Source organism: Mus caroli, chromosome 2 (genome assembly GCF_900094665.2).
Source record: "Mus caroli chromosome 2, CAROLI_EIJ_v1.1, whole genome shotgun sequence".
Taxonomy (NCBI): Eukaryota; Metazoa; Chordata; class Mammalia; order Rodentia; family Muridae; genus Mus; species Mus caroli.
In genome coordinates, this window is record NC_034571.1 from 97640598 (window position 1) to 97666885 (window position 26288).

General features: G+C 46.4%; 1 protein-coding gene across 7 annotated transcripts in view; it reads right to left on the reverse strand.

The window, feature by feature from the left end:
• Kiaa1549l (KIAA1549 like) overlaps nucleotides 1–26288 on the reverse strand; it is a 271141-nt gene that overhangs the window by 32210 nt on the left and 212643 nt on the right. For all 7 annotated transcript variants that reach the window (XR_003835987.1, XM_029474423.1, XM_021156233.2 and 4 more), the window contains 2 exons: nucleotides 25259–25473; nucleotides 16469–16598 (listed from right to left, as the gene is read on the reverse strand). Coding sequence is in view for 6 of the 7 variants with exons in the window: in XM_029474423.1 (XP_029330283.1) it covers nucleotides 16469–16598; nucleotides 25259–25473 (345 nt within the window). In the remaining variant the exon portion in view is untranslated. The remainder of the gene's footprint in view (nucleotides 1–16468; nucleotides 16599–25258; nucleotides 25474–26288) is intronic.

A 26288-nucleotide genomic window follows, 5' to 3' on the forward strand; every position in this document is an offset into this window, starting at 1 on the left:
AAAGAATGGGAATGGGTGGGTAGGGAAGTGGGGGGCGCTATGGGGGACTTTTGGGATAGCATTGGAAATGTAACTGAGGAAAATATGTAATAAAAATTAAAAAAATTAAAAAAAAAAGAAAAAAAACCCTAAAAAAAAAAAAGTTAAAATGAAGTTATCTGAGTGCACCCTAGCTCAACAGTACAGATGTCTCTCTAAGGGTGGAGATATGGACACAGACATCCACAGAGGAAGACAGCGTGAGCACTTGGCAGGACTTCCATCCGCACACCAAGGAGAGAGGAGATTCTCTCCACCGCTCCCTACAGCAAACGAGTCCTGCTCACACCGTGACCCAAGACTTTGAGTCCCTAAAGCTCTGAGGACGCCAACTTCCCTTGTTGACACCATTTTGTGTCCTGGCAAATCAAGACACAACCTTGTGGCTGAAGGCCAAATTGTCAGAACTGGGACTGATCCGACAAGGTCCCAAAGGCCACAGTAAGAAGGCTGGACTGTTTTCAAAGGGCAATTGCAGACACCTAGAGACTTCTAAGCAGGAGGGAAGCGTGGCTGGAATTTATGGGGAGTAACTTAGGAGGCTCTTGCAATTCTCCAGGCAAGAAGGGACGGCAGGCGTTTGATGAAAGTGGTCATGGGCAGAGACAATGCCAGTGAGTTCCAGACATTTTGGCAAAGGACCAGCAGGGCTTGTTGATGGATTAGAAGTGGGGGGAAAAGAAGAGGAAAGGAGGGAACCAGGTCGATCCCCTTCCTCCGAGGACACATGCTATGTGTACATTTGATGACCCCTGAGCTTCCCGAGCCGGTGCCTTTGTCTGGGCCTCTCCATTACTGGGAACTCTCTTTCCCCAGAGCTAATGTGTGTGGCTCTCTTCTTTGAGGTCCCTTCTCAGAAGCCACCTTCCTGAAGACCTTTACGTTTGGCTGAGATAGCAAGATCCGCTCCTGTCATTCTCTACAGCCTCAGCTTCTTCCTGGCCCTCCAGTGTCCCTCTGGCATGCCTGTGTCCATCTCTGTGCCTTTAATTCTGTTCTCCTCCTGGACTGAGTCCCCAAGATGGCATGTAGTGAGACCACAATAGATACTCATGGAATGAAACAGTGCAAAAATAGTTTTGAAGCCCTAAAGAATATCTATCTAAAGGTCTTCAGCAGGAAAGATGTTTTCACAGTTTTAGGACGAATGAGACAGTCATATTGCAAGTGGAACTTTCAAAAGCGTGCAATCTAGAATCCCAGGCACGGGCCCCAATGTAGAGGAATGTTTTACAGGTCTCTGCTTTCCAGATTTACTTCACCAGAACACTGCACTTCAGAATGCAAGACTTTGAAAAGCCCCGCCCCTGCCCCCAATTTGCCACAAGACTGTCTTCTGCCTGGTGCTAATCGGCAGCTCCACCCTGCCAGGAGAAGAGTCTCCACAGATCCTACATCTGCCTGGCAAGGGCCCAGAAGCAGGCTGAGGGTGGACCCCAGGCATGAGAAATGTATCTGGTTCCCTGTCTCTCTCCACCAATCACGGTCCCAGAGCCCACACAAAACACGGCAGTTTCCCCCTATTTCATGCCTGCTCTGGATCTCGCAGGCCCACATGCCTGCCTGCCTGCCTGCCTTGCCGGAAGCAGGGATATATTTAGAAAGCTACTTCTGGAAAACAAACTCCAGGGGCTCTGCCTTTGTGGAAGGCTGACAGAGGAGTGGAGAGGCCTTTGCAGCCACTTCCTTCTGAGCCCACATCTCAGATGAGTCTCCACCAATAAAACGAGACTGGCTCTTAGTGGCACAGGTTAGGGTCTAAGGAGTTTGGTGACTTCTCTCCTGCAGAAATCCCCATTTCATTCCGCTGGCCCACTGGCATCATCCAGGCCACAGAGTGAGGAGACAAGTGTGGTTTCTGCATTCTGGGTGAGCTGAAGAGACAGGATGTGGTTTCCTAGTTGACTTTTAATCTTCCAGGCAGTGAAAACTGAGACCGTACAGACAGAACAGTGAGAGACAGAGGCATCCAAGTCTTCACGGTCACTTCTGCTCCTATGCAAACCTCTCTAGCATGTGGCAGGAGCCTGACGGGGCAGACTCCAGCACTTCTGTCCCATAGGCGGCTGTTCTTCACATGCAGTGGGGGTTTAATACTGAGTGGGTTAAAATGTCCCACTGGCCCACACTGTTTGGGAAAGTATGACCTCAGAGGTCACCTTGGGTGGTGTGTCCATGTGCTGGAGTAACAGGAAAGGTCTCAGGTCCCCATCACCAAACCCATCTCCAGTCACACCATACCTGTGAAGGCTCCCTTTGGGTATGGCTAGAACTTTCCTTGGTGTAGGATACACTTCACAGCAGATGGAAGATGCCTACAGGACTGGGATGGAAAGGAGACAGAAGACAGGGGATCGCTCACCCCTGGTGGAGTCTGAAAGCCATGGGTATCACTGTTTCCTGCCTCCCACCTCCATACAGCATCACCAAGGTCAGCCCGTTTGTTCTCACAGTAATCCCATGTGGTAGGACCACATGCATGCCCATTTTATACACAGGCACCCTAAAGAACAGGCAGGTGAAACAACTACTCATAATTCACACAGCTAGGTGATAGTTCAGCTCCAGAAACCACAGCACAGTCCCTGTGTTGCTTGTGAGCTTTGAAGGTAATCTATAAGCCAAATAACGCTAGTTTTAACTGTTTCAAACAGGAGTCAGTCTGAAAGCATCCCAGAAAGCTGCTTTGCATTTTACTTTGAGATTAATCACCAAGGCTGAGCTGGTGCTGCAGGCCAGGAAGGGACAGGGAGGACCTTGTCTGTGAGTCAGCACTCCTTCATAGCGGACAGACTGTCCCCACGTCTACCCAGATACGATCTTCCTCCTCTTCAGCCTTGCAAAGGCCAGACAGCTGCACAGAATATCTTCGGCACCACCTCTTTCAAATCCACCTCAGATGCACGTACTTCCAACTTAGCATGGGCTTCCCAATGCCACAGGCACCACGCTGGTGTCCCGGTACCACCTCAGGCTGGCTGCTTCCTGAGTGGTCACCCAAAGAGGAGACTGCGTGACATGAATGGGAACAATGCCATGGAGGAGTGTGCTGGACTCCTTCCTTAGAGAAGAGCCTTCCTCATGCAGCCTGCACTGTGACAGTAGTGGCATCTGTCGTTCCCTTCCTGTGCTCTCATTTGGTTCTGCTGCTGTGATAAAACACTGACCAAAAAAAGCACCTCGGGGAGGGAGGGCTTTATTTCATCTTATGCTTCCAGGCAACAGTCCCATCACTGAGGGACATCAGGGCAGGTGCTCAAGGCAGGAACCTGTAGGTAGGAGCTGAAGCAGATGCTATGGAGGAGAGCTGCTTCCTGGCTTGCTCAGCTTTCTTGTGATAAATAATCTTGGCCCACCTGCCCAGGGTAGCACCTTCTACAGTGGTGGCAGGGCCTTCAAGTCATTAATCAAGAAAATGTCTCACAGATGTGCCTACAGGCCAAAGTGATGGAAGCTGTCTTAGGGTTTTACTGCTGTGAATGGACACCATGACCACGACAACTCTTATAAAAATAAGTTTAGTTGAGGATGGCTCACAGGTTCAGAGATTCAGTCCATTATCATCAAGGCAGGAGCATGACAGTATCCAGGCAGGCATGGTGCAGGCAGAGCTGAGAATTCAACATCTTCATCTGAAGGCTGCTAGCAGAATACTGACTTCCAGGCAGCTAGGGTTAGGGTCTTCAGCCCACACCCACAGTAACACACCTATTCCAACAAGGCTACACCTACTAATAGTGCCGCTCCCTGGGCCAAGCATATACAAACTATCACAGAAACAATTTCTCCATTGAGGTTTGCCTCTTGCCAGGTGACTTTTGGTTCGTGACAAGTTGACAAAAAACAAACCAGTACACCCTGTGTCTCAGCTAGTGGCTCAGGACGGGACAAAGCCCGTGTCAGGCCCACTGCTGAGACATGGTTTAGGTACATCAACCAGTGTTGCCTCTTGCTATTACCATGATTGACACAAAACTGGGCATTTACTTTATGGTGGTGGTGCAGTCAGAGTAAAACTTAAAACTTTGCTTCATAATGGGAAAAAGAAAATTTTCTGCTGTGCTGGTTAATGTGGGATGCAGACACGAGAGCTGGGACGTCTGCAGCCGTTTGGTAGAGAGAAGCAAGACCATGCTGAAGGGAACATAGTCCTGTACACTGCAGAGGGAGGAGCCCACATGTCAGTCATATCATCCCTGGACTGGCTGTAATCAACGCATTTCCTGTTGTTTTAAAAATAGTTGCTGAGTTGGGGTTTCTGCCGCTTCTAGCCAAAGCATCTGAACTGATAACCACCGCTCAGGCTAGAAGCAGCAGTGTACGTGAACATGTGTTTACAGCTTTGATAGTGCATATGTGTTTCAGAGGTATAAACGTGCCCACTTTATAAGTCTCAGCTCAGGAGTCACCTCTTCCGGCTGATACCCTTGTTTGTTCATTTGCTCATCAAATAGAGACACTGCATCTACTGTGTGCTGGTCCTATTCTAAGTGCTGAGGTTTCAGGGATGAATAAAACATGATTTCTGCCCTTGAAGAGTCGAATGGAGAAATAATACAAATAAACCAACAAGCGGAAGCCAGGGGGTGGGAATTAAGGACTGTGGGCTGAGAACTAGGTATTACTAGGACAAAAAAGTGGACATCTAAGCCAGACCCAAAGATAGGCCATGGGGGGGGGTGTTGGAAAAGATTGTGGGCAAGATGACATTTAAAGTTCTGAAAGTTTTGCCCACGCCAGGGTGCTTACCTTGAGGAGTATGTAGGACAGTGTCTTGAGATATTTTTGGTTGTCATGACTGGGAGGAGCTACTGGCAGCTACCAGGTAGAGTCAGGGATACTGTCCAACACCTCACAACGCACATGAGAACTACCCAGGCCCAAGTCTTAACCTCAGATGAAGCCGGCAGGAAGACATGCTCCCTACAGAGTGATAAATACTTGCAAATACAGAAAGCAAAAAATGCCACAGCTTGGGGCAGGGCATTTCAGTTGCAGCTAATGGGCTGGGTGATGGGTGGAGGTGCCAGCTACTAGTACATGGATACATACATAAGTCACATACATACATACATACATACATACATACATACATACATACATATATACACCACAACACATAAGACTTGAGCTGCTGGGAACTTAGACTTGAGATCCAGGCTCAACACTGTGGGGAGGAGGAGCCAGATTGTGTGGTGTGGTAGAGGTCACTCAGTCAGTGGTGGTGATCAATGGTGACTATATTGGCCAGTGGGGACATCCAGAGAAGATCAGACCTCCTGCAGGTCCCTCTCCTCCCTCACCCAAGTTCATCGTCACAGCAGGCCTGTACCTTTCTCAACCACTAATCACTACCTGGGATAGACCCCAGAATTGACTTCATCCTGTCCCAGAGCCTGACCCAGAGCAATGGAAGGGATAGTGAAACCCTAGGAGTGTTCTCATGTGAACACCAACAGACATTGGCTCCCCAAAAGCTTAGGGATCTATAGGTAGGCCGAAGGGTACATAGGCATAGAATAAACTAGAAGACTTGGCTTGCTTCTCAGGACAAGAGGGCCCAGGTTCTAGGCATATCTCCAGCTGCCAGCCATGGCTAAAGCAGGAGCTTTACCTAAAGATACCCAATGACTGGTCTATAAAGCCAAACTCCTTCCTCCAAACTCAGTACAACTCTGCAGGGCCATCTATGCTCCAAGGAAAGTCATCTGAGACTTAATAGTACTTACACCATGGTCTGGCTTCTGTTCCCAGCCCTGCTTTCTTCCCTTTGACAACAGCTGTTTTTTCAAAGATCATACTACCTTCGGGACTACTCCAAGGCCAACAGGCAGTGAGGTCTGAGAGCCTGAGAGAGGCTATGATGGCTGGACAGGAGCAGGATAAGAGCAGGAAGACCTAGAGCACAGGAAGCTGATGGAATGAGCAGATGGATGAGCACCCGAGAGGTCCTGGCAGAAGGAAGGTTTGTCACTTGTTGGTGGAAAGCTATCTTCATGGAGACTTCAGAGCCATGGTTGTGAGTAAAGTCACTTGGCTCCTCTTATACTCCTGCTGCCTCACAACCATACCGTCAGGAATCACATCTTTTACCCTGTCCTCACGTCTTGCTAAGTGGCTTCCATCTTGGTAAGGTCAGTATCTTCCTGGACAGCCACCAGCTTGATGAGATGAGGACTTTGCCTTATAGCTCCTTTATCATCAAGTACCTCAACCTCTGCCTTGGGTCTCCTAGGGTATCTGAGTTCCTATTACCAGCTATCTCCTTCAGACTGCAAGCCCCTATAAAAAAGTACAGTGTTCTGCAAATAAATTTAAGGCAATATATCAAATTAAAGCCATTACAGTGTAGATTAGTTGGCAGAAGTAGGAAGAAAGAAGTTAAATGCTGTGATGGGGGACTATGTAGGAAAGTTCTAGGTGGGTTAGGGATCAACACAAGAGAAGCTAGCTAAGGGAGCAACATGCAGGTTGCTTCTGGGATGATGGATCCATTCAGTCAGAGGAAAGGGCAAACTCCAAATCTAGCTCTTTGCTTCCCAGTGAAGTCAAAAGCTAACTGGACCCTCAACAGGGAACTGCTCCAACACTGCAGGGCATGCCTGTGATCTGCCTTGGTCTCTATTAAAGCCAGAAGATGCTGGGAGAGAGGGAGGGAGTTGGGGGCCAGAATGTTTTGCATTCATAACAGGATAACCTAGAAAAACCCCAAAGTTGCTTTGGCCTACTGCATACAGTCAGGGAAGCTTTCCATATTTTATCCCTTCATATTTTATCCCCCTCCGTGTGGATGCAATCTATCCAAATAACCATTCCAATTCTTGGCTACTTCTAGGAACCACTGTTGACCTGTGAAAGGGAGTTGGCAATCCTATCAGCACATGGCTACTCATGTGAACATCCATTACACAAGACAAAACATATCCAGGCTTTGTCAGCTGGGGACTGAGCTCTGAGCCACGGGTCATCCCCAACTTACAAAGATAGTTAATTTTCATCGTCGGATTGTGTGGATTTAGAATCGTCAAGGAAATAGGACTCTGAGTGTGTCTGTGAGGGTATCTCCAGAAAGATCTAACTGAGCAGGGAAGACCTACCCTGAATCTGGGTAGTGTCATCTTAGGGTCCCAGAAGATATAAAGAGGAGAAGGTGCGTTAAGCATTCATTTCTCTCTGCTCTTGAGGCTATGCAGTCATTGCTATCTCAAACTATATATATATATATATATATATATATATATATATATATATATATCCTCAAAGCGTAAGCCGAGATAAGTACTTCCTTCTTTAAGTTACTTTTGTCGGAGCAACAAGAAAAGTAACTAATACGGAAACCTGGGAAATAAAGGGGAGCCATTGTTGTGATAAACCTGACCACATGGTCTTCAGATCTCTGGAACCAGTTTGCATGTGGAATGTGGAAGAGTTTGGAACTTCAGACTAGAAAAGCCCTAGGATGCTATGAGCAGAACTTAATGGGCCAGCCTAGTGGGAATGTGGGGGATCAGGTGCCTAGAGAAACATGAAGTGGCGATCATGTAGTTTCAGAGGAGAAAAAGGACTCCACTGGGAACTGGGCTAGAGGCCATTTATAACTATTTGGCCAAAGGATCGAGCTGAATTCTTCCCATGTTCTGAAAACTTGAGTGAGGCTGACTTCAGAAGTGCTGGGTGGAGGAATCTGAAGATGACGCTCTCCAGGCTGTCATGGTTACTGTTCACGGCTTTGATGCAGTTCTCCAGTGAGAGACAACAACAAATGGCGTGAAAAAAATGTACAAAAAGTGTGAATTTGAAGATGCAGATAAGGGGTGTGGCAGCGGTTTGTTGAAGGGACTAGTCCCATTAAGAAAGTCATCCCCGAGGGCAAGACTTCCACCTACAGAAGGCTCTAACTCCTGAAAATGCTGATTCATCCCACAGGAGAGGGGCTCAGCTGAGAACTGTGCAGAAGCCTCCCACCTGAAGACAACTGACTAGGAGTGTTTCCTCAGCTTCAGCCACCAAGGCAAACAGGAACCTGCTACAGCGGTGGCCTTGAAACACACCTCTGGAATAAGGTCTGGTGACTGTGACCTGGCCTCTTCTGAGAGGTGCCCAGGGATCAGCCATATTTATGAAGATTTTCAAATCTACTGCTCACCTCTTAAGCTGTGAATTTGCTGGTCTGCTCCAGGAATGCTCACCCTACACAGATGGCCCTTGCCTTGTGTCTCAGTCAGCCCATTATAAGTTGATAATATACCAATTTTGTAAAGCATTTGATGAATCTGGCCTCTCATATATTATAGCACAACCCAGCCTACCTTAAACATGCTTAGAACAGTTACACTGGCCTACAGATGGGCAAAACCATGCGACAGGAAGACTGCTTATAAGGAAGTTGACTATTTCATGGATAGTTACTGAGCACAAAAGCACAGAACGTAATATACCCAGAAGACTGGCAACAGGGGACATTATAGAGAATGCTCGCTCACTACTGAGATCATGTGCTGTCTAAATGTGGTTCAGAGCTGTTGCCTAGCATTCTGGGGAACATCGGACCATATATCATGAGCCCAGGGAAAGATCAACATTCAAAATCTGAAATATGGGGTCTTCTGAGTACACACTGCTTTATGAGCACCAGGAAGTAAAAATGTCACCAGTAAAGCCCTATAGTTCTAGTGTATGGAACTTCAAGGCAAAGAATTTGTGAGAAACTCAGAGGAAATAGCTTAGAGCAAGGGCCTGGGAGTTAGATCCACGACAGGCAGACAGATAGGGGAAGGGGCCACAGTCAGGTAATAAAGATGGCAAACCTCCAGCTTCTTCTTCACCTTCCTTATCTGAGACAATGCTCTGGCAGCTCAAGACAATGGCCTGGTAGCTTTTTCCTCCCACCAATAGGACATGCTTGCCAGCAGATGATTTTCACAAGTTCAAAGCCAGACCAGGACAGGGGTACCTGAAGTTTAGGCCTATCAGCTTCCTTGCCTTTGTTTAAACTAACCAAATTAAGAGAAGAAGACCCAATTTCAGTCACTCAAGACTTAGAAAATCTCTGGGCCTCAAGGAGGGACTGACCGTGGGTTTCCTGAGTCCCTCTCCCATCCTGCTTTGCAGGGGCTCTTTCTGTGTGTGCCTTGTCACTGTTATCCGAAGTAGGTTTTCATTTGTCAGTTCCGCCTGCTGTGTCTGAGATCTTCCCTGCTGTTACCTGTTGTAGTTAAGATCTTTTTCCTGCTTTTTAATTCCTTGACTGGCAGAGAAAACAAACGCAGTCCAGACCTCCGCCCCCCCAAGTTGGTAACAATGACATTATTTTTCAGAGGTTAATTCATTCTCAAAGCTGTGGTTCAAACAACCATTTCAGAGGCTCCCCCATGGTCAATGCTTAGAGCTCTTTCCATTTCTGTCATAGTTTCTTTAAACTCCCAGAAACACATCAGGTGGCTTCTGGGGTAAGGAAAGACAGTGTTCTTGAAGGCAGTCCCTGGGAGGTCAACCATATTCCAGTGGATGGCCTCACACCCATGGCTATATGGGTGGCACAAATTGGATTGGGACAAGAAGTTAGGTGGGTTGGGGAATAGGACACAGGTCCTGGAGGAGTTAGGGGGAAGGGTGGGGCTTAATATGATCAAAAGTGACATCAGGGCTGGCAGTGCACCTCAGTGGTAGAATGATGGCCTAGCCAGCACACAGGAAGCCCCAGTTACTTACCTAGCATTGCAAAGCAAAGAAACAAGCATCCTCCAAAAGGGACAAAATAACCAGCTGAGTAGGTGCGCTTTTAGTCCTGGGGGTGATCTGAATGTTCCCAGACCTCCAGAAGCAAAGAGTGTTCTATCTGCACACCCTGGGGTAAGTGATTTGGGTACACAGGAAGAAGTCATTTCAGTACTGTCTGCCCAAGAATCGTGGTGGGACACTTCTTTGCTTTTATTCATGGATTCATTATTTCCTACATGATTTTCATTCAAAAAATAACACTTTATTACTTTAAGATAAGCTTTAAAAAGGATTTTTTTAAAAAAAAATACGTTTAAAAAGGAATTTATCTCTGCGTGTCTATGTGTTAGGTCTGTCATGGGAATGCAGGTGTCTTAGGAGAGCAGAGATGGTGTCAGACGCTGTGGAGTTGGAGGCACAGGTGGTGGTGATTCATCCTGTGTGGGTGTTGGGAACCAGCCCCCATCTTCTGCAAAAGCAATCAATACCCACTGCAGATTGCTGGGCCATCTCTCCGGCTTGGGAAAAAAATCAACATTTTAAGTAAAATGTATACTTAGAAATCCAGAGAGACAGAGACGGTCAGCAGGTAAGAGGGCTGGCTGCTCTTGCAGAGGACCAGCTTCAGTTCCTTGTACCCACATGGGGTGGTTCGCAATGGCCTGTAACTCTAGGTCCACTGACTCTGCTACCCTCTTCCTGCTTCCCTGGGCAGTGGCACACACAACCATGCACACTCAAAATATACATGTACACATACAAATAAATAAACAATAAAAATAAATCATCTTTAAAAGGAATGGGGTGTGCACCTGTAACCCCAGGGCAAAGGGTAGGTGATATGGAGACTCGGGATGATGGAGCCTTGCTGGCTAGCTGGTGGGTGACCAAGGCTTGCTGGGTAGCCAGCCTAATAGGAAACCCATGAGCTTCAAGTGAGAGGCTCTGCCTTGGAGGAAGGGTGGGTGTAGGGTGGAGAGTACTATTGGAAGATACATGAGGTCCTTTGCTGGCCTCCAACAAGGGCCTGGGCACACAGGTACACACACACAGGTACACACACACACACACACACATACATACACACACACACACACACACACACATGCCTCCATACAGGTACACATGGGTACAAGGGCCTATGCACACAGGTACACACACATACATACACACACACACACACACATGCCTCCACACAGGTACACATGGGTACAAGGGCCTATGCACACAGGTACACACACACACACACATATACCATTCACAGAAAATGTCTACACACACAAAAAGACAAAATTTTTTTTTTAATTTTAGATTTTTTCCCCCCTTTCTACATTTAGTCTCATATTCTGTTTCCTACCTACCATTAGGAGCAATTAAGTTCAAAGCAAACTGTGGTTCAACAATCCACTCTTCCTGTCTAAAGTAATCAGTTTAGGGTATCTTTTAAAACATAATTCATCCTTTTATCATGAGTGTGTTCTCTTAGGAAATGGCTACTAAGTAGGTCACACCTCTGAGCGTCCTGGCTGATGGACTGAACAGGAAGTTCAGAATTGCTGCTGTGAAACATGGCAGTCCCAAACTCTTGCAGTGGTCTCTCTCTTCAGATACAACAGCTCTTTCTATGGGAAATTTTCCCTTTAGTATTTATTATTGAATTGTTTTCATATATTTTGTTCATATTCTTCTCCCTTGCAAATCCTCCCAGATGCTCCCTACCTCCCTATCCATCCAACTCCTCTCTCTCTCTTTCTCTCTCCCCTCTCTCTCCCTCCCTCTCTCTCTCTTCCTCCCTTCCTCTGTCTCTCTCTCGCTCCTCTTTCTTTCTCTCTTCCTCTTTCACCCTCTCTCCCCCTCCTCTCTCTCTCTCTCTCTCTCTCTCTTCCTCTCTCCCCTCTCTCTCCTCCTCTTTCTTTCTCCCTCTCAACCACCCTCCCTCTCTCCCTTCTCCTCTCTCAAACAAACAAACAAACAAACAAACAAACAAGCAACCCCCCACCAAGAATGAAGATCAAAACAAACAAAAATCACCAAAATAAAACAAAAAACAAACATAAAACCCACAGTATCCACACATATGCAGCAGATGTGCAGGACCTGCTTGGTCCCCCAACAACTGGAGCAGGGGGCTGTCCCTGACTCTGTTGCCTGCCTGTAGATTCTGCATTATCCACAGGGGGCTGCCTTGTCCAGCCTCAATGGGAGAGGATGGCCTAGTCTTACAGTGACTTGATGTGCCAGGGTGGGTTGGTACCCAGGGAACCTCCCCCTTCTCAGAGAAGAAGTAAAGGGGGAGGGGTCGTGTGAGTGGGAAGGGGACTGGGGGGGGGCTGTGATCAGGAGGTAAAGTGAATAGATTAATAAATTAATTAATGAATGAAAAAATGGCGTCAATTTTGTGGTCACTCCTCCTCCTAGGCACGAGGCCTGCCTGGGGTGTTACTGATATACCCAGTGACACTCACAGGAGAAAGCTTGTTTTCTCTTTCCTGGAAGGTATCAATTGCAAATAGCTTCTTGGTTGGGGGTGGGACCGTGTCTACTGTCCCCTTCTCAGGACTGAGCTTCATCTGGCTGTGCAGGTCTGTGCATGCTGTTGTCTCATGTTGAGTTCTCTGTGGATCAGTCCTGTTGTGTCTGGAAGACACTGTTCCCTCAGAATCATCTACCAGTTCTGGCTCTTATACTCGTTCTCCCTCTTCTTCTGGGTAGATTGCTAAGCCTTGAGTGGAGGGAGTTAATAAAGACATTCTATTTAGGGCTGAGTGCTCCAATCACCTCACCCTCTGCACACTGTTCAGTTGTGGGTCTCAGTATTAAATTTACTTCAAGAAGAAACTTCTCTGTTGTAGGTTGAGGGATGCCATGATCTGTATCCCAGCTTAGTGTGGCTGCTGTTGGTCCCTATTACAGAATGGTTCTGAGGGTCAGCAGGAGTCACAAATGAATGGAAATGTCCATAAAGGAAGGGCTGAAAAGGGCAGTGAAGTAGAACCAGAGAGGCCCTGGGTCCCTAGAGGATGGGGGTGGACTGGAAGGAATTTTGAACCAACCTAGGCTGTCTTCCAACCTATGGCTAAGATTTGCTTGTGTAGCACAGTTCACCTGCTTATTTGTGTATTTATGCATTTATTTCTATATGCAGGCGTTTCCTTGGGGATTCTAAAGTAGTCAATGTTTGGTAAATTCAAAATTAAATCAATCTTCTTGGTTTTTTGTTTCCACAGCATCATGTTTTCTTAACCTGGCAGAAACGATTGAGTATTTTGGCCTAGTTTGAGATCTCCAGGCCTTGGAGGCAGACAGGCACATTTCCAACCAAGTGACAGGTTCACTGCTGGGCTAATGGATTCTTTTGCTAGGAATGACTTAACATTTTTGGAAAATAAATGCATTGTTTAAAGCTATGACTCACTTCTTTCTCTTCTTTCTTTGCTGATCTTTTTATTTATATGTAAGCTTTCTACATAAGGATTCCTCTGAGAACTGCATCTGGTCTTCCACAGAGGCTCAGAAAGACAGGACATGTGTTATGTAAGACCAGCTAAATAGCAAGGAAGAGTGTATTTAGAAGCCATGCTGTATGGTGGTTAAGAGCATGACCCCAGAAGGCAGACAAACTATGGAACTAAGTCAGAGCTCTAGTTTCCTCTTCTGTGCAAGGGGTATAAATGACTGGAAACCATGAAAATTCAACTAGCACACAAAGTGAGCAGAATAGAACTTGGTCTGTATTGTGCAGGTGAGAAAGGTTAACTACTTTTCATGACTAAAGGCTCAAGAAAGACAATAGAGATAGTCCTTAGTCAATAGTCTAAATTTTTACAATTATTTCCTATGTGAGCATTTTTCCTAAATAAACTTACAATATTTTTAAGATAACACATATTTCTCAAAGAGAAGTATACACACACACACACACACACACACACACACACACACACATGTGTATGCTTGCACATGTAGTCAATCTTTGACTACATTGTGGGTTCTTCTTCCACCCTTCCAACCCTCTAACACTATATAAGAGGGAAAGAAGGATAGAGAGGAAAGGAAAGAGATCCCTGAATAAAGTCAGGGGTCAGAAAGGGGGTGACAGTATCATTAGATGACTTCCTGCTGATTAGGACATTAAGTTCCTTGGGGCAAGTTTGATCTTCACTGTCAGAATATCTAATTTCTTTTTCTTCTTGTTTCTCCTTTGTGCATAACTACTTAACAAACCACAAACCACAACCAACAACTACCAACAACCCAGCACGCCTCTCAGGGCCCCAGCATTTATCTACCCTCTGAAAGGTCTCCAGAATCCCAGAGGTCACATAGCAGAGCTATCTGCAGCTGGCAAAATCATGCCTCTGTTAGAGCACGGGGCAAATCATAGCTGCTGTGAACAGTCTGAAGCAGCCCCATCTCCCACACCTGGGATTAAAACAAAAGCACACTCTTATACTAATTTCTGTGTTCTTTAAAGAAAACAAAATTCCAAAATTGTCACTATGTGCACATGCTCACACGTGTCTGTGAAGTATGAGCAATCTATTATCCTAGGTGGCTTACTGACCTGACCTTCTAAAGTAACAGTACACGCTGGAAGTTATGCTACATGGCCAAACATACGCTGTATTCTTTTAACTATTGGGAGACCTCTGGTCTACTTCCCCATAACTATCAAGGCGTTTCTCCCAGACTCTTAAAGAGTTATTAATGCTTATTTTGGCTGAAGAATCTGTCATGTTTCAGTGGTCTAAGTGGAAGAAAATGTCCCCCAAACTAAGCAAGTGTCTAGGAACGATGCTCTTGGCCTCTTGACAGGTTGAAAACTTAAAACTTAGGCTGATTTTTGCAAAGCCAGGGCTCTCATTTATTTTATTTATGCATCTGTTTATCCATTTGTGTGAATCCGTAGGAGGGTAATTTCTATGTGGTGTGTGTAGGTATGTGTATGTATATGTATGTTCCAATAGGGATTCACATGTATGTGCATGTCTGTAGAGGTCCACGGTTGATGTGGGGAATTTTTCTTCATTACTCTTCCTCCTTATTCGTGGAGGCAGGGTCTCTCGGTGAAACCCAGAGCTCACTGACATTGCAAGTCTTGCCAGCCAGCTTGCTTTGGGGATCCATTGCCTTCTGAGTCACAGACAAGCTGTCATGTCAGGCATACACATGGGTTCTGGGGTTTTTGACTCCCATCTTCCCAGTTGTGTGGCAACTACTGTAGCTGCCGAGCCATTTCTCCAGTTCCTTCACCTTATTTTTTGAGGCAGGTTCTCTCACTGAACTTGAGGTGTATCTTTTCTCGGCTCGCTGGCCAATGACCTCTGGGGGCCAGGTTACAGGCATTTGCAGTCATGTTCAACTTTAACACAAATGTTTGAGGATCCAAACTCAGGTGAGAGAGAGCAGACACGCTCATTCACTGAGCCATCTCCCTAGCCCAGAATTATTTCTTATAAGGAGAAAAGTGTCCCTGTTAGGAGCGCTTAACAGAAAAGCAAGGATGTAACATCATAACATGTGGTCAGAGTGTCTAGAATTTTGTAAAATGAAAATCTCGATCAAAGAAACAAATGATCTGTGTCACTGAAGAGAAAGGATGAATGGGGTCAGGGACGTCACTCAGCGACGACGGATGCTTGCCGAGTGAGTGCACGCAACACCACATTAGAGTTCAATCAAGCAAGATCATCAGAGATTCAAATTACCTGTTTTAAATTGGACCATTTAAAAAGCCCATTTTAAGTACTTATGCCAAACAATGATGAATCTCAAAAGGGAAAACTTCAAATCAGCATGGTATATTTAAAAAAATATCAAAGTGTCCTACTTAAATCATCATTTCTCAATTACATGTATTGAATTAGTATTCTTGTTATAGAAAACAATTAATTTGTTTTTCCTTTTCTCTTTCTTTCTTTTTTTTTTTTTTTTTTTCAAGACAGGGTTTCTCTGTATAGCCTTGGCTGTCCTGGAACCAATAAATTGTAATTAAAGAAATATTTAAGGAATGAGAAAGAAGTTGGGTTTTTTTGTTGTTGTTGTTTTTTGTTTTTAAATAAAACTGCAATTACATAAAGAATCTTTGAAACTGTGAGGCAGGGAGAGGTGCAGCCTGCATCTCCACAGCCAGTGTGGCATCATTCACATGAGTTCCTGGGTGCAACTCCAAGTTCAGGGTGTCTCCATCTTGAGGGCTAGCCCAGGATTGCTCCTCCTCTGGAGAAACCCGATGGGACAGAGGAGTGTCTGGGTCTGTTCTCTCTCTAAGCCCAGGCTTGTGTTCTGTCACATGGAGTCAGCGCTCACTGTTTGACATCTCACTGTTACTACGGTTTACCAAGGAGTTATGAAATCAGACACAAATCCAAATCTTCAAAACTGTTACAGATTAAAAGCAGCCAGTGTCCCACAAACTCTAATGCATTGCTCTAGTTCTTAGCATGTTTCTACTCGTAAGGGGGAAGGGATCAAGACCATTTACAATCTCCCTTGAGTTGCAGGTAATACACTGCAGAATAGCACAATTTAGAAAGCACAATCATTCTCACGTGTTGCAAAACTTACTTTGCAAAAGAGGAAAGCAAACACCACCATCCCCTCTACCACTTACCCCCCAACCCCCTCCGCCACTACATAGAAAACCTTGCTGGGCATCTTGAAATGTCTCAGGGAAGCTTCTGTCCACCCCAGTCCACCACACACTTACATCATATCCGCTGTTCCGGATTCCACGTCGGGGTCGCTCGCGAGTGACCAGAAGGTCCATCTCAGTTTCTCCCGGACTCGGGCTATTCAGAGACTGCCGGCTTCGGTAGACAGAGTTCTTCATCTGTTGCCTGAAGGAAATCCAACAAATGTTATGATGCAGCAAATGTCCTGACAGATGGAATTCTCCACCGATCCAAACCTACAGGCAACCAGTAGAGGGTTTGGATTGGCCTCAGAATCTCAGAACTGATAGTACTCGGTCCTTGGCCGGCAGTGGGGGAACAAGGCACCCCGCCTTCCTGAGCCACCCCAGATGCTATAACTATCTGGCTGAATTATGTGTTCTTTCATATCAAATTAGGCAACTACAATCAATTGCAGCAGTGCAACCTCATCTAAAATTCTGCTGATGGCAAGGCCAGGGGTTCTCTGTTGACCCTCGAGGACAGCTAACGCTGCGGAACAAACTTGCCTTTGCTGACTTGCTGACTCAGCAGCCTCCTGTTTTCCTTTTTTTTTTTTTTCTTCCTTTTTTTAATTGTTTAGATTTTAGGCATGGACTCCTACAATGTGTTAGTAAGTGAAGCCTGTAGAGAATGGGCCACTTTTAACGCTCTGATCATTGATTGATTTCTTTCTACAATTACTGTGTAGATTCTCTTCTTGGCAAAGACCGTAAGTCTGGATGCAACTTGGTGCCTTCCAACCAGTCACCAATTTTTATGTGTATGTATGTATGTATGTATGTATGTATGTATCTACCTATCATCTATCTATCTATCACCAGGTGCCTAGCATGAGCTAACTACTTGGAAGCTGTGTATCCACAGCCCTGGTACTCCCACTCTTTGCATCCTAATGGGAGAGACAACTGCCACACTATCTTCAAAGTGATTAGTGTTATTAAGAAAAACAAGGAATATTAGGGACATGGTTCACTCAGTAACGTGTTTGTCTTGCAAATATGAAGACTTGTGTTGAAGTGCCAGAATACACATAATAATGATAATTATAAAATTAATAATGATGATGATAATGATGGTGATGATGATGATGATAAAGCCACATGCTAGTGCACACTTGTAATACCACACTGGGAGACAGGAGGATTCCGAAGGTTCACTGCCTAACCAGCCTAGCCTACCAGTAAGCTCCAGGGCAATAAGGGACCTTGTCTCAACAAAGGGTGGGTGAATACTGAAGGATGTTACCCAGGGCGCACAATGTACACACATGCAAATGCACACACATATACACACATAAAAATAAGGAGCTAAGACAGAGATTAACTAGAATGGTCGGAGGATTCTCTAAAAAGGCAGCCTTTTAGCTGTGTTTTAAGACATGCAGCCTCTGAAGTGAGTCCAGGTAGCAGGAGCTCGTTCCAGGTGTCAACTCAGTTACTTGTCATAAATTCACACATTTGTCACTGTCTGGTTTCTGCTTGTCACTGGAGGGATCTATCTACAGAGGGGGATGGAAACAGCCACCCGAAGAGAACGTGGCCATGCTTGCTTTCCCCAAGGCTCTGCCTAGCACTTAGCCATGAATACAAGAGACATGCTTGAGGGGCCACACCTATTTCAAGAGAATCCAGTTGTTCTTTTTGCCTTCTTGGTTCCATGATACTTACCCTCGTGGTAAGGATAGCGTGATGATTCTTGGTGGCTACCTTTCCTGCAGGGGTAGGTGACTGACTCAGATTGGACCACCAGAGGACCATATCCTTACATCCGTGTGACTGGTCAGAGGGGTCGGCACAGGCGTGACTTAAGTTGGGTCCAGTGAGACTGAGTCGTCTCAGGGCTACGGTCAGGACAACTAGGAAAGAGGGGCTGTTGGATCTGAGGGACAGGCACTTAGGGTTTCTGACAGCTGGTTTTTGCCACCATGAGGTTTGAGCCTGCCTTCAAATGAGGCTTGGAAAAAGTGAAGAGAAAGCAAAGCCAAAAACCACTCCGGTTCCCTTGATGGAGCCAGACTAAAGCTTTGGCCTTGACTCACGCTAGGCAATGCAGTCCCTTTAGTTTAACCAGGTTGTGTTGGGTTTCCAGTTTGCAACCAAAAGACTCCTGGCTAATATGGCAGCTTACAGCCTCCCATGATAAACCGTATCCTCCAGTTATTTGCAACTAGGGGCTCCCTTTAGGAAAAGGAGGCCTGGGCACAGTAGGCTTAAGAGAGTGACTATGTTCTGAATGACTCATACTTTAATTTGCATCCTTGACTTAATGACAACTACGTTTTTGGAAAAAGGAAATCACATTTCATAGCTACCCAGCCACTGTCAATTAGCCCAGTAAGAAAAGTTTTTCTAATACGTGGTGGCGGCAAAATAAACAGACAGATTGGCAGGAGGTTATGTCATAAGCATTAGACATATACTAGTGAGGAACATGGATATGGTAGAAGCTTAGACACCGGGGCACCTGCTGCTTTATTCTGCCTTCAGGGAAAACAATGCATTATTGTGGGATTGTGATAGGCAGCCTATTTTTGTTGAATGGGGCTTGCTTTGGCGACCCAACAGAGAACCCTACAAGGGACGGAAAAGGGAGCCACGTTCCCAGAGACAGGTGCCTGACACCATAGAGCCCCCAACTCCATAATTCTGTGACTATCAGTCACACAGACAGTGTCCTAAGCTTCTGGCATTCTGGCTCGACTCCACCCCCACAGTTACCTGACTATAGCCAGGTATGCTTCTCCCCACAGTTACCTGATAGCCCAGTCCACTATAAGAGGGGCTGCTTGGCCCCTCCTTGCTCTCTTTAAGCCCTGACCTTTCTTACTCTCTAGCCCTCCTCTCTTTCCCTTCCCCCATCTCTCCACGTGGCCATGGCTGGCCTCTCTCGTTCTATCTTCTCTCTGCCTTTCTACAATAAACTCTAAAACCATAGAATGACTCTGCTCATCAAGGCCCGCCCTGCTTGAATGATGGGATAGGCTTTCTCTTAATGAACCATGTCTAGCCTCCCACCAGGAGGCCTTCCTGCGCTGCAGCCACAGACTGGACCAAGGACTCTAGACCTCTTGGGAACCATCAAGTGGCCTCTCCCCCTGCCCTCTCCTGCCTTCGGCTCCAGGGCTCAGTGCTGACCTGGGGCCCCTATTCTGTTCTCAGCTCCTCTGCTGTATCCAGCGTGGGATGCCGGAGGCTGGGAACCTGGTACCTAGGGCTGCCCCTTGTCCACCACCCGCCGAGTGGGGTCAGTGGCTTCACACAGCCAGATGCCCACCCAGGGCCGTGTGGAAAGAGTGTGGCCGACCTCCTACGTCTGCCCGCCTAGAACATGGGAACTCTGGTGAATCGAGGGTTCTCTCCCATTCCCCTCTTTTCCCCACACCCACGCCCCGCACATTATCATGGCTAACTATTGTCATTGTTGGGAATTGAACCCAGGGCCTTGTGGCCTTGTGCACACTAAGCAAGTGTTGTCCTACGTTTGAGCTACCTCCTTAGCTCAAGACGCATATCTGAAAGATTTACTTAGCACATTTCAACAGCCAGACTTCCCCTGTGGGTGTGTGCCCGGTGTATGACTATCTACTTGGTGATAAATCTGGCTGTCATGTAAAGGGATGCTTACTTATCAGCTGACGTTACTAGGCACACTTGTTCTTATTTTGCTATAATGTATAACATGTCAGTTTGAGTTTCTTCCCCTCTGACAATATTGCTGGGTGGGTTAGGATGTGTTTACTTAAACCCTTAAGAACTTTTAACAGATAAAGTAGTTCTCCTAGTGCATTCTCTGGGACCCTGGGGTTCCATGGAGATGGCCTAGGCAGCTGAGATGGAGGAGGATGCCCGGTTTCTGTCAGAGCAACTCTGAATATTACTGAATAAGTTACTATGTTGTGTTGGCCTCACAGATTCATGATCTGTGAGGATTTGAGCATAAATGGTTTGTTTTTCCAGGGGGCTCTGCAAACTCCCAGCTGGGGACCGAGGAGACGAGGGAAGGATGTCTGGAAGTCAGCAGAAGTGCCATAAGGAACTGATCGGTACTTAGGGTGGGTGGGGCTCAGGCTCACTGGAAAAGTGTGTGGGGGGGTTGTTTTAATTATAATTGGTCAATGACAAGAGATGCCTGCCATTGAGAAGGCAGTTAATTACACCCACAGAGCTCAGAGAAAGATCCAGGCCATGATGGGGAGCAGTGTAGGACACACAGTGACCGGGTGGGTCAGAAGGCAGAGGGAGAGAGCAGGAAGCAGGAGCAAAAGCCTTTAAATTGTGGCTTCTGGGAGGCGCAATGGGCAGGGCAGGGGAAGCAGCGTGGGAAGAGCTGGTTTGGATGATGATGGTTGCCTCCAGAAGCACAAGGTCTGTCTTCATTTGTCAGGGGCTTGGCTCTGGGGTGATCGGCCAGGTGAATATTAGCCTAGAACTAGAGCACCAGGAGGCTGTCTGAAGGAGGTGGTTGAGGTATGGTTCTATGATTGGTTTCATCTGAAGAATGTGCTTGCCGGGGAGTCTTCGTCACTTGGCATTGGGTAACCCTGGGGGAGGTGAAGATTTTTTTCCACCTGCTCCATGTATGAGCAGCCAACACAAAACCTTGAAACTATAGCTATTACAGCGGTGTTTCTGACACCCAGAATCTCCTGCCAGGGGTATTGATCTATGACTTCTAATCTGCCATCAGCGGGGAGAATGTCCGACCACACATTAGCTACACAACACTTTCAGCTTCTGAGAAAATTCCCTGAAGGAGTTACAGAGGCTGCAGACGGCAGGTGCAAAGTCAAACCAGCCACAGACAGTATTGCCCTCAATAGGCTGCCCACTCCATGTCTCCACATGTGTGCATAATAGGAAATAGGTTGTTCCAACTAATTTAAGAAAGAAAGAAAAAGGAAAGAAAGAAAGAAGGCACGTTGAAACTACTCGGAGAGATTTAGTGATCAGTTAACATTAGTTTTGCCTCTTCTGGCGATTTCTTTGCTCTAAAGGGAAGTTAGTGATGTTCTTGCTCACTAGACAATGATTGCTTCACTGTGCCCCGCTCTAGCTGGGTGGCTCACAGCAGCATCTCTTAGGCTTGTGCTGTGAACAGCAATTAAAAGCTAGCTCCAACCTGTGACTACAGCAGGCGGCTGGGTGGAGTCAGCACGTGAATGGGAGGAGTCAGCAGGCAGATGGGTGGAGTCAGCACGTGAATGGGAGGAGTCATCACGCGGCTGGGTGGAGTCAGCAGCAGCTTGTCAAGAACTATCCTGAGCAGTGAGGTTTAAGCTTGCTTCCTTCCCAATTAGGCTTCTCTACCACTCCATCTCTTTCCATTCTATCTCTCATCCCTATCCCTAGCTCATCTAGCTCATGGCTATCTTTTTCCCCTAAGCTGTGAACACTCGAATGTTTTTACAAACTGTTCTTAGTGCTGTAGAGACAAATGGACATCTGCGGAGAGTTAACTACACTCAAACAGCAGCCAGAGTCTATCATGGGACTTTGGGCATCTGGCCTGAACTTATGTTGAGGAGTCTAGACACAGCTCCCAGGGAAAAGCTTTGCTCAAGAAGAAAATCATTCAAAGTGTTATCTCTCCTGTAACTTCCAAGCTGGGGAAAACCGTCTCTCACTTCAGTCCATCCGAGAAGCCTGAAGCCGAGTCCCCAAGAACAAAGTGCAAATTAAAGTTGCTCTCAGCCTTCCTGTCAAATCCATACCTTTCTTTCTCTCCTTGTACACCTATTAACATGGGGATGTGTGCAACGTGAACCCTGTCATGCTGCGATTTCCTGCCCTCGTTGTCATACCAGCCAACCAAGCCCTGGCAGACTAAGCTCTGGCTTAGAAGCCCCTCCTTTTTTCTCTACTGTAAATAAATTAAGTTGCTTTGGTTTATTCCCACCTCCAGCTTGGTTCTGTTGCTTTCCAATTCTGTTCAATTTTTTTGTTCTAATTTTTTTTAAAGCAAATATCCATTTAGGCCAGGATCTGACCTACTCTGTCCCTAGTGTGTGGGACATGCATGTGTTGTGGCTTCTCGGTGGCTGCAATGTCAGCATGCCCAAAGCCAGGGGATCACCAAGGAGAATGTACCCTGTGTAGAGGAGGTATCAAATTATGGCAGGCAGGAAGGGAAGCGAGGCGGACAGGAGAAGCTTTGCTATATTTAACTCTTTGCCCAGTCCGGGAGGTCACTGCCTAATTAGTCACAGAGCTTGGAGATAGTTGTCACTCTTTGAATGGTTTCCTTTTCTAAAACTCATGTTAAAATGTGGCCCCGCCTACTGGTTAACTTTCAGAGTGCTGGAAGGTTCTACAGATTTGGGGGCGGGTCACCCTCAGTCTCACCCAGCTATGAACCCTGCAAGCTACGGTAATGACTGGCCGGTTAAGATGCCCGCTGGTGCAAAAGTGGCAGAAATGGTATGACAGGAATCAAACACTTTTAAAAAATGGATTTAAAGCCCACTCCATAAGATAGGCCCCTTGCCTGGTATCATTAACTGTGCCAAAGCCTGTGGCTGCCTCGCTCCTAGGGGAAAAACCTAGTACTATTATTCTGCTAAATGGGCATAGTAATAAATTACTCCCTGAGTTCTTCTAAAAATATTCTCATTTATTTCCACTTTATGTGTTTGAGTGTTGTACCTTGTACATGTGTGTCACGTGCATGACTGGTGTCCACAGGGGCCAGAGGGCATTAGAACTCCTGAAACTGGTTACAGATGACTGAGTAGCTGTGTGGCCCCCTGAAAGAGCAGCAAGGGCTCTTAACTACTAAGCCTCCTCTCCACCCAGATCCACGAGATCTTATCTTTATACTCACAGGTTAGTGCATCACTCAGCCTCATCCGAGACGCTTCTCATCAAAGACCAGCAACCAGTCAACATGCCGAGAGTAAGAGACCAGAGTGCTCAGGTCTGAACGGAACATCTACACTATACCAACTTCCCTCACTAAGTCAGAGGAGGTGGAAAGATTGTAAGAGACAGAGGACGCAGATATCTGTAGCGAAAGAATATTTCCTAGACATGACTGTTATAACTCACAGTGGCTGTGACTGCAGGCACCAGATCAGTACTAGCTCAAGCCTGCCAAAATCCCAGAACGGATCGAGGAGGGAATCATGAAGTCCCATCCCTAGCTAATGGGAGAGGGACAGTCACTTTTCTTCAAGGATGCAGGTTACCCATGCTCCAGGAGATGGTTCCACACCCAGGTACATACAGGATGCACCAAATGGATTCAGAAGATACTAAATTTGAAAAGGAAAAAAGGAAAGGAGAGCACATGAAATTCAGAGGGGAAGTGGGGACATGGGAACATATTGGAGGAAAAGAAATGGGGGTAGTTTGGATTCAAGTGTACTATATGCATGCATAAATATGAAATAAAATATCTAATGGCTGTTTTATCATTGTTAGGAGGTAGAAACTTGGACCAGCAATAGGGCTGCAAAGTCTTATGGGGCACAGCAACGATGTGGTGGTTTGAGAATGGCCCCCATAAGCTCATATATTTGATTGTTAGGTCCCTAGTTGGTGGACCTGCTGGGGAAGATTAGGAGCGGTGGCTTTGATGGAGTGGGTGTGGCCTTTTTGGAGGAAGTGTGTCACTAGGCGTAGGGTTTGAGGTTTCAAAAGTCTATGCCTAGGTGCTTTTTCCTCTCTCTGTCTCTCTATCCTTATCTCTCTGTCTTTGACTTTCTCTGTCTCTGTTGCCTACAGATCAGCTACTGTTCCAGAACCATGCCTGTCTGCTCCCTGCCATGATGACAATGGATTAGCCCCGGCTAAATGCTTTCTTTGATAAGAGCTGCCTTGGTCATGGTGTCTCTACACAGCAATAGGATGGTGACTAAGACAAATGGCATTATAAAAGAGTGAGTTCAGGCTCCCCCCGCCCTTGCTTTTCACCCTACCACCCTCCACCTTGCATTAACATAGCAAGAACACCTTTGCTGGATTCTGGCACCTTGATCTTGGACTTCCCAGCCAGCAGAATGGTTAGAAAAATAAACTTCTGCCAATTACAAATTCCCTGATCTCAGGTATTTTGTTACAAAAAGCAAAGAACAGATGGAGAGAGAAACCAGTTCAAACCACTTGATCTAGCTCTGCCTCGGTGGGCCAGGCCCCATTAGAGCTACAGCAGCTCACATTTCACGTGCTCTTCAGGCTTGTTAGCACAGTTTTGGGGGGTGGAGCTCATCTTTTCTTTTCACCAGGGTTTAAGTTCCACAGGAGCAACCATTAGGCTGTCTTGTCCCACATAAAACATGGAAGGAATGAGTGAGAAAAAGCACAAGTTGTGCAAGCACACATCATCTTGACCACTGTCTGAGACACAGCGTGACAATAAGTGTGGAAGAACTGGACAGATCTGTGAAGGACTGAAACGAGCTAGCATGGAGCCAAAGTGCGACAGGCATTCGCTAAGACTGAATGAAAACGTGAGGCGTGCAATCTGCCTTCCTGTGCGAGAACCGCTAGCATAATTGAACAATGCAATGGCCCTTGATCTGGAAGTTGCATAACTAGGTAAGTGGTAATTATATCTCACCCAGCTCTGAAATAGCTCCTGGCTTGAAAATATCATTAAGCTAAAGGACAATTGGGGTTGTTCGCCCCACACAATATTTTTAACGGCTTCAATTTGACTTTCTTTCAGACTCATTATTGAGTACATGCTGGTGAGGACCAGATCAAAAGCCTGCAAAGATCAAAGTCCCAAGGTAAGATCAAGGCACATGGGTACAATGCCCCAGGTGTCCTCTGTCCTCCTCCCATGTTACACAGGGACATAAAGTACAGCCATAGAGCATGTACCTGTTTTTAGACTCCGCAAAGGGAGCACACAGTTCTGGGTCTGGGTCCAAAACATGCTCCACTTCTTTGGGGGCTTTCTCATACATCTTCCTTTCCGTCAGGCCTTTGCTTGCCTCCACTGGGGGGAAGTCATAATACCCCTTCCTCTTGGCTTTCAGGCGCAGCTTGTTCCGGTAGTGCTCAATGTCTGATTTCTGCTTCAGTGCCTTGTTCACCTTGGAGGAGAGAGAGAGAAAGAGTGTCAGGTCCACCCACACCTGACTCAGCATGGCAGCAGACAAGGAGCTTTTTCCACAAGGTCAGCTGACCAAAAAGATCAGAGGTGAAGCGTGGGATAGCTTTTCTGAGAATTGTGACCTTATAGTAAAAGTCACCAGCACCAGCCCTCGTATAAAGTGGATCTGGCACTGGTGTTACGAATAGGTTTGACACCCATAGTCTCATGTGCTGAATGCTTGGCCGTGGCGGAGTGGCACCATTAGGAGGTGTGGCCTTGTTAGAATACATGTGGCATTGTTGGAGGAAGTGTGTCACTGTGTAAGCCAGCTTTAAAGTCTCATTTGTGTGTGTGTGTGTGTGTGTGTGTGTGTGTGTGCGTGCTCAAGCTCTGCCATGCTTCTTGCCATGATGATAATATACTGAACATCTGAAGCTGTAAGCAAGCCATAATTAAGTGTTTCCTTTTATAAGAGCTGCCTTGGTCATGGTGTCTCTTCACAGCAATAAACCCCTAAGGCTCACTGAATTATCTTGCATCCCTGCCTCCCACATCTGTCCAGACTGTTGATGGCTTATGTTTGACTGTACACCCTTAGCTAAGAGTCCATACTTAGTGATCCCTACTCTGCCTATCCCCTGTGGTTCCTCACTGTGGGAGTCCAGCTGCCTGGCTAGTTCTGAGTCTAGCGCCCTGAGTCTAGCTCCAGCCCTGAATTACCTCATGGCTTTCTCTGTCCACTTAGCTAGGGCTCTTAGGATAAGTCTCAAAGTGGATTGGGATGGATGTGGGGGGTGGGAGATAGAACAGATG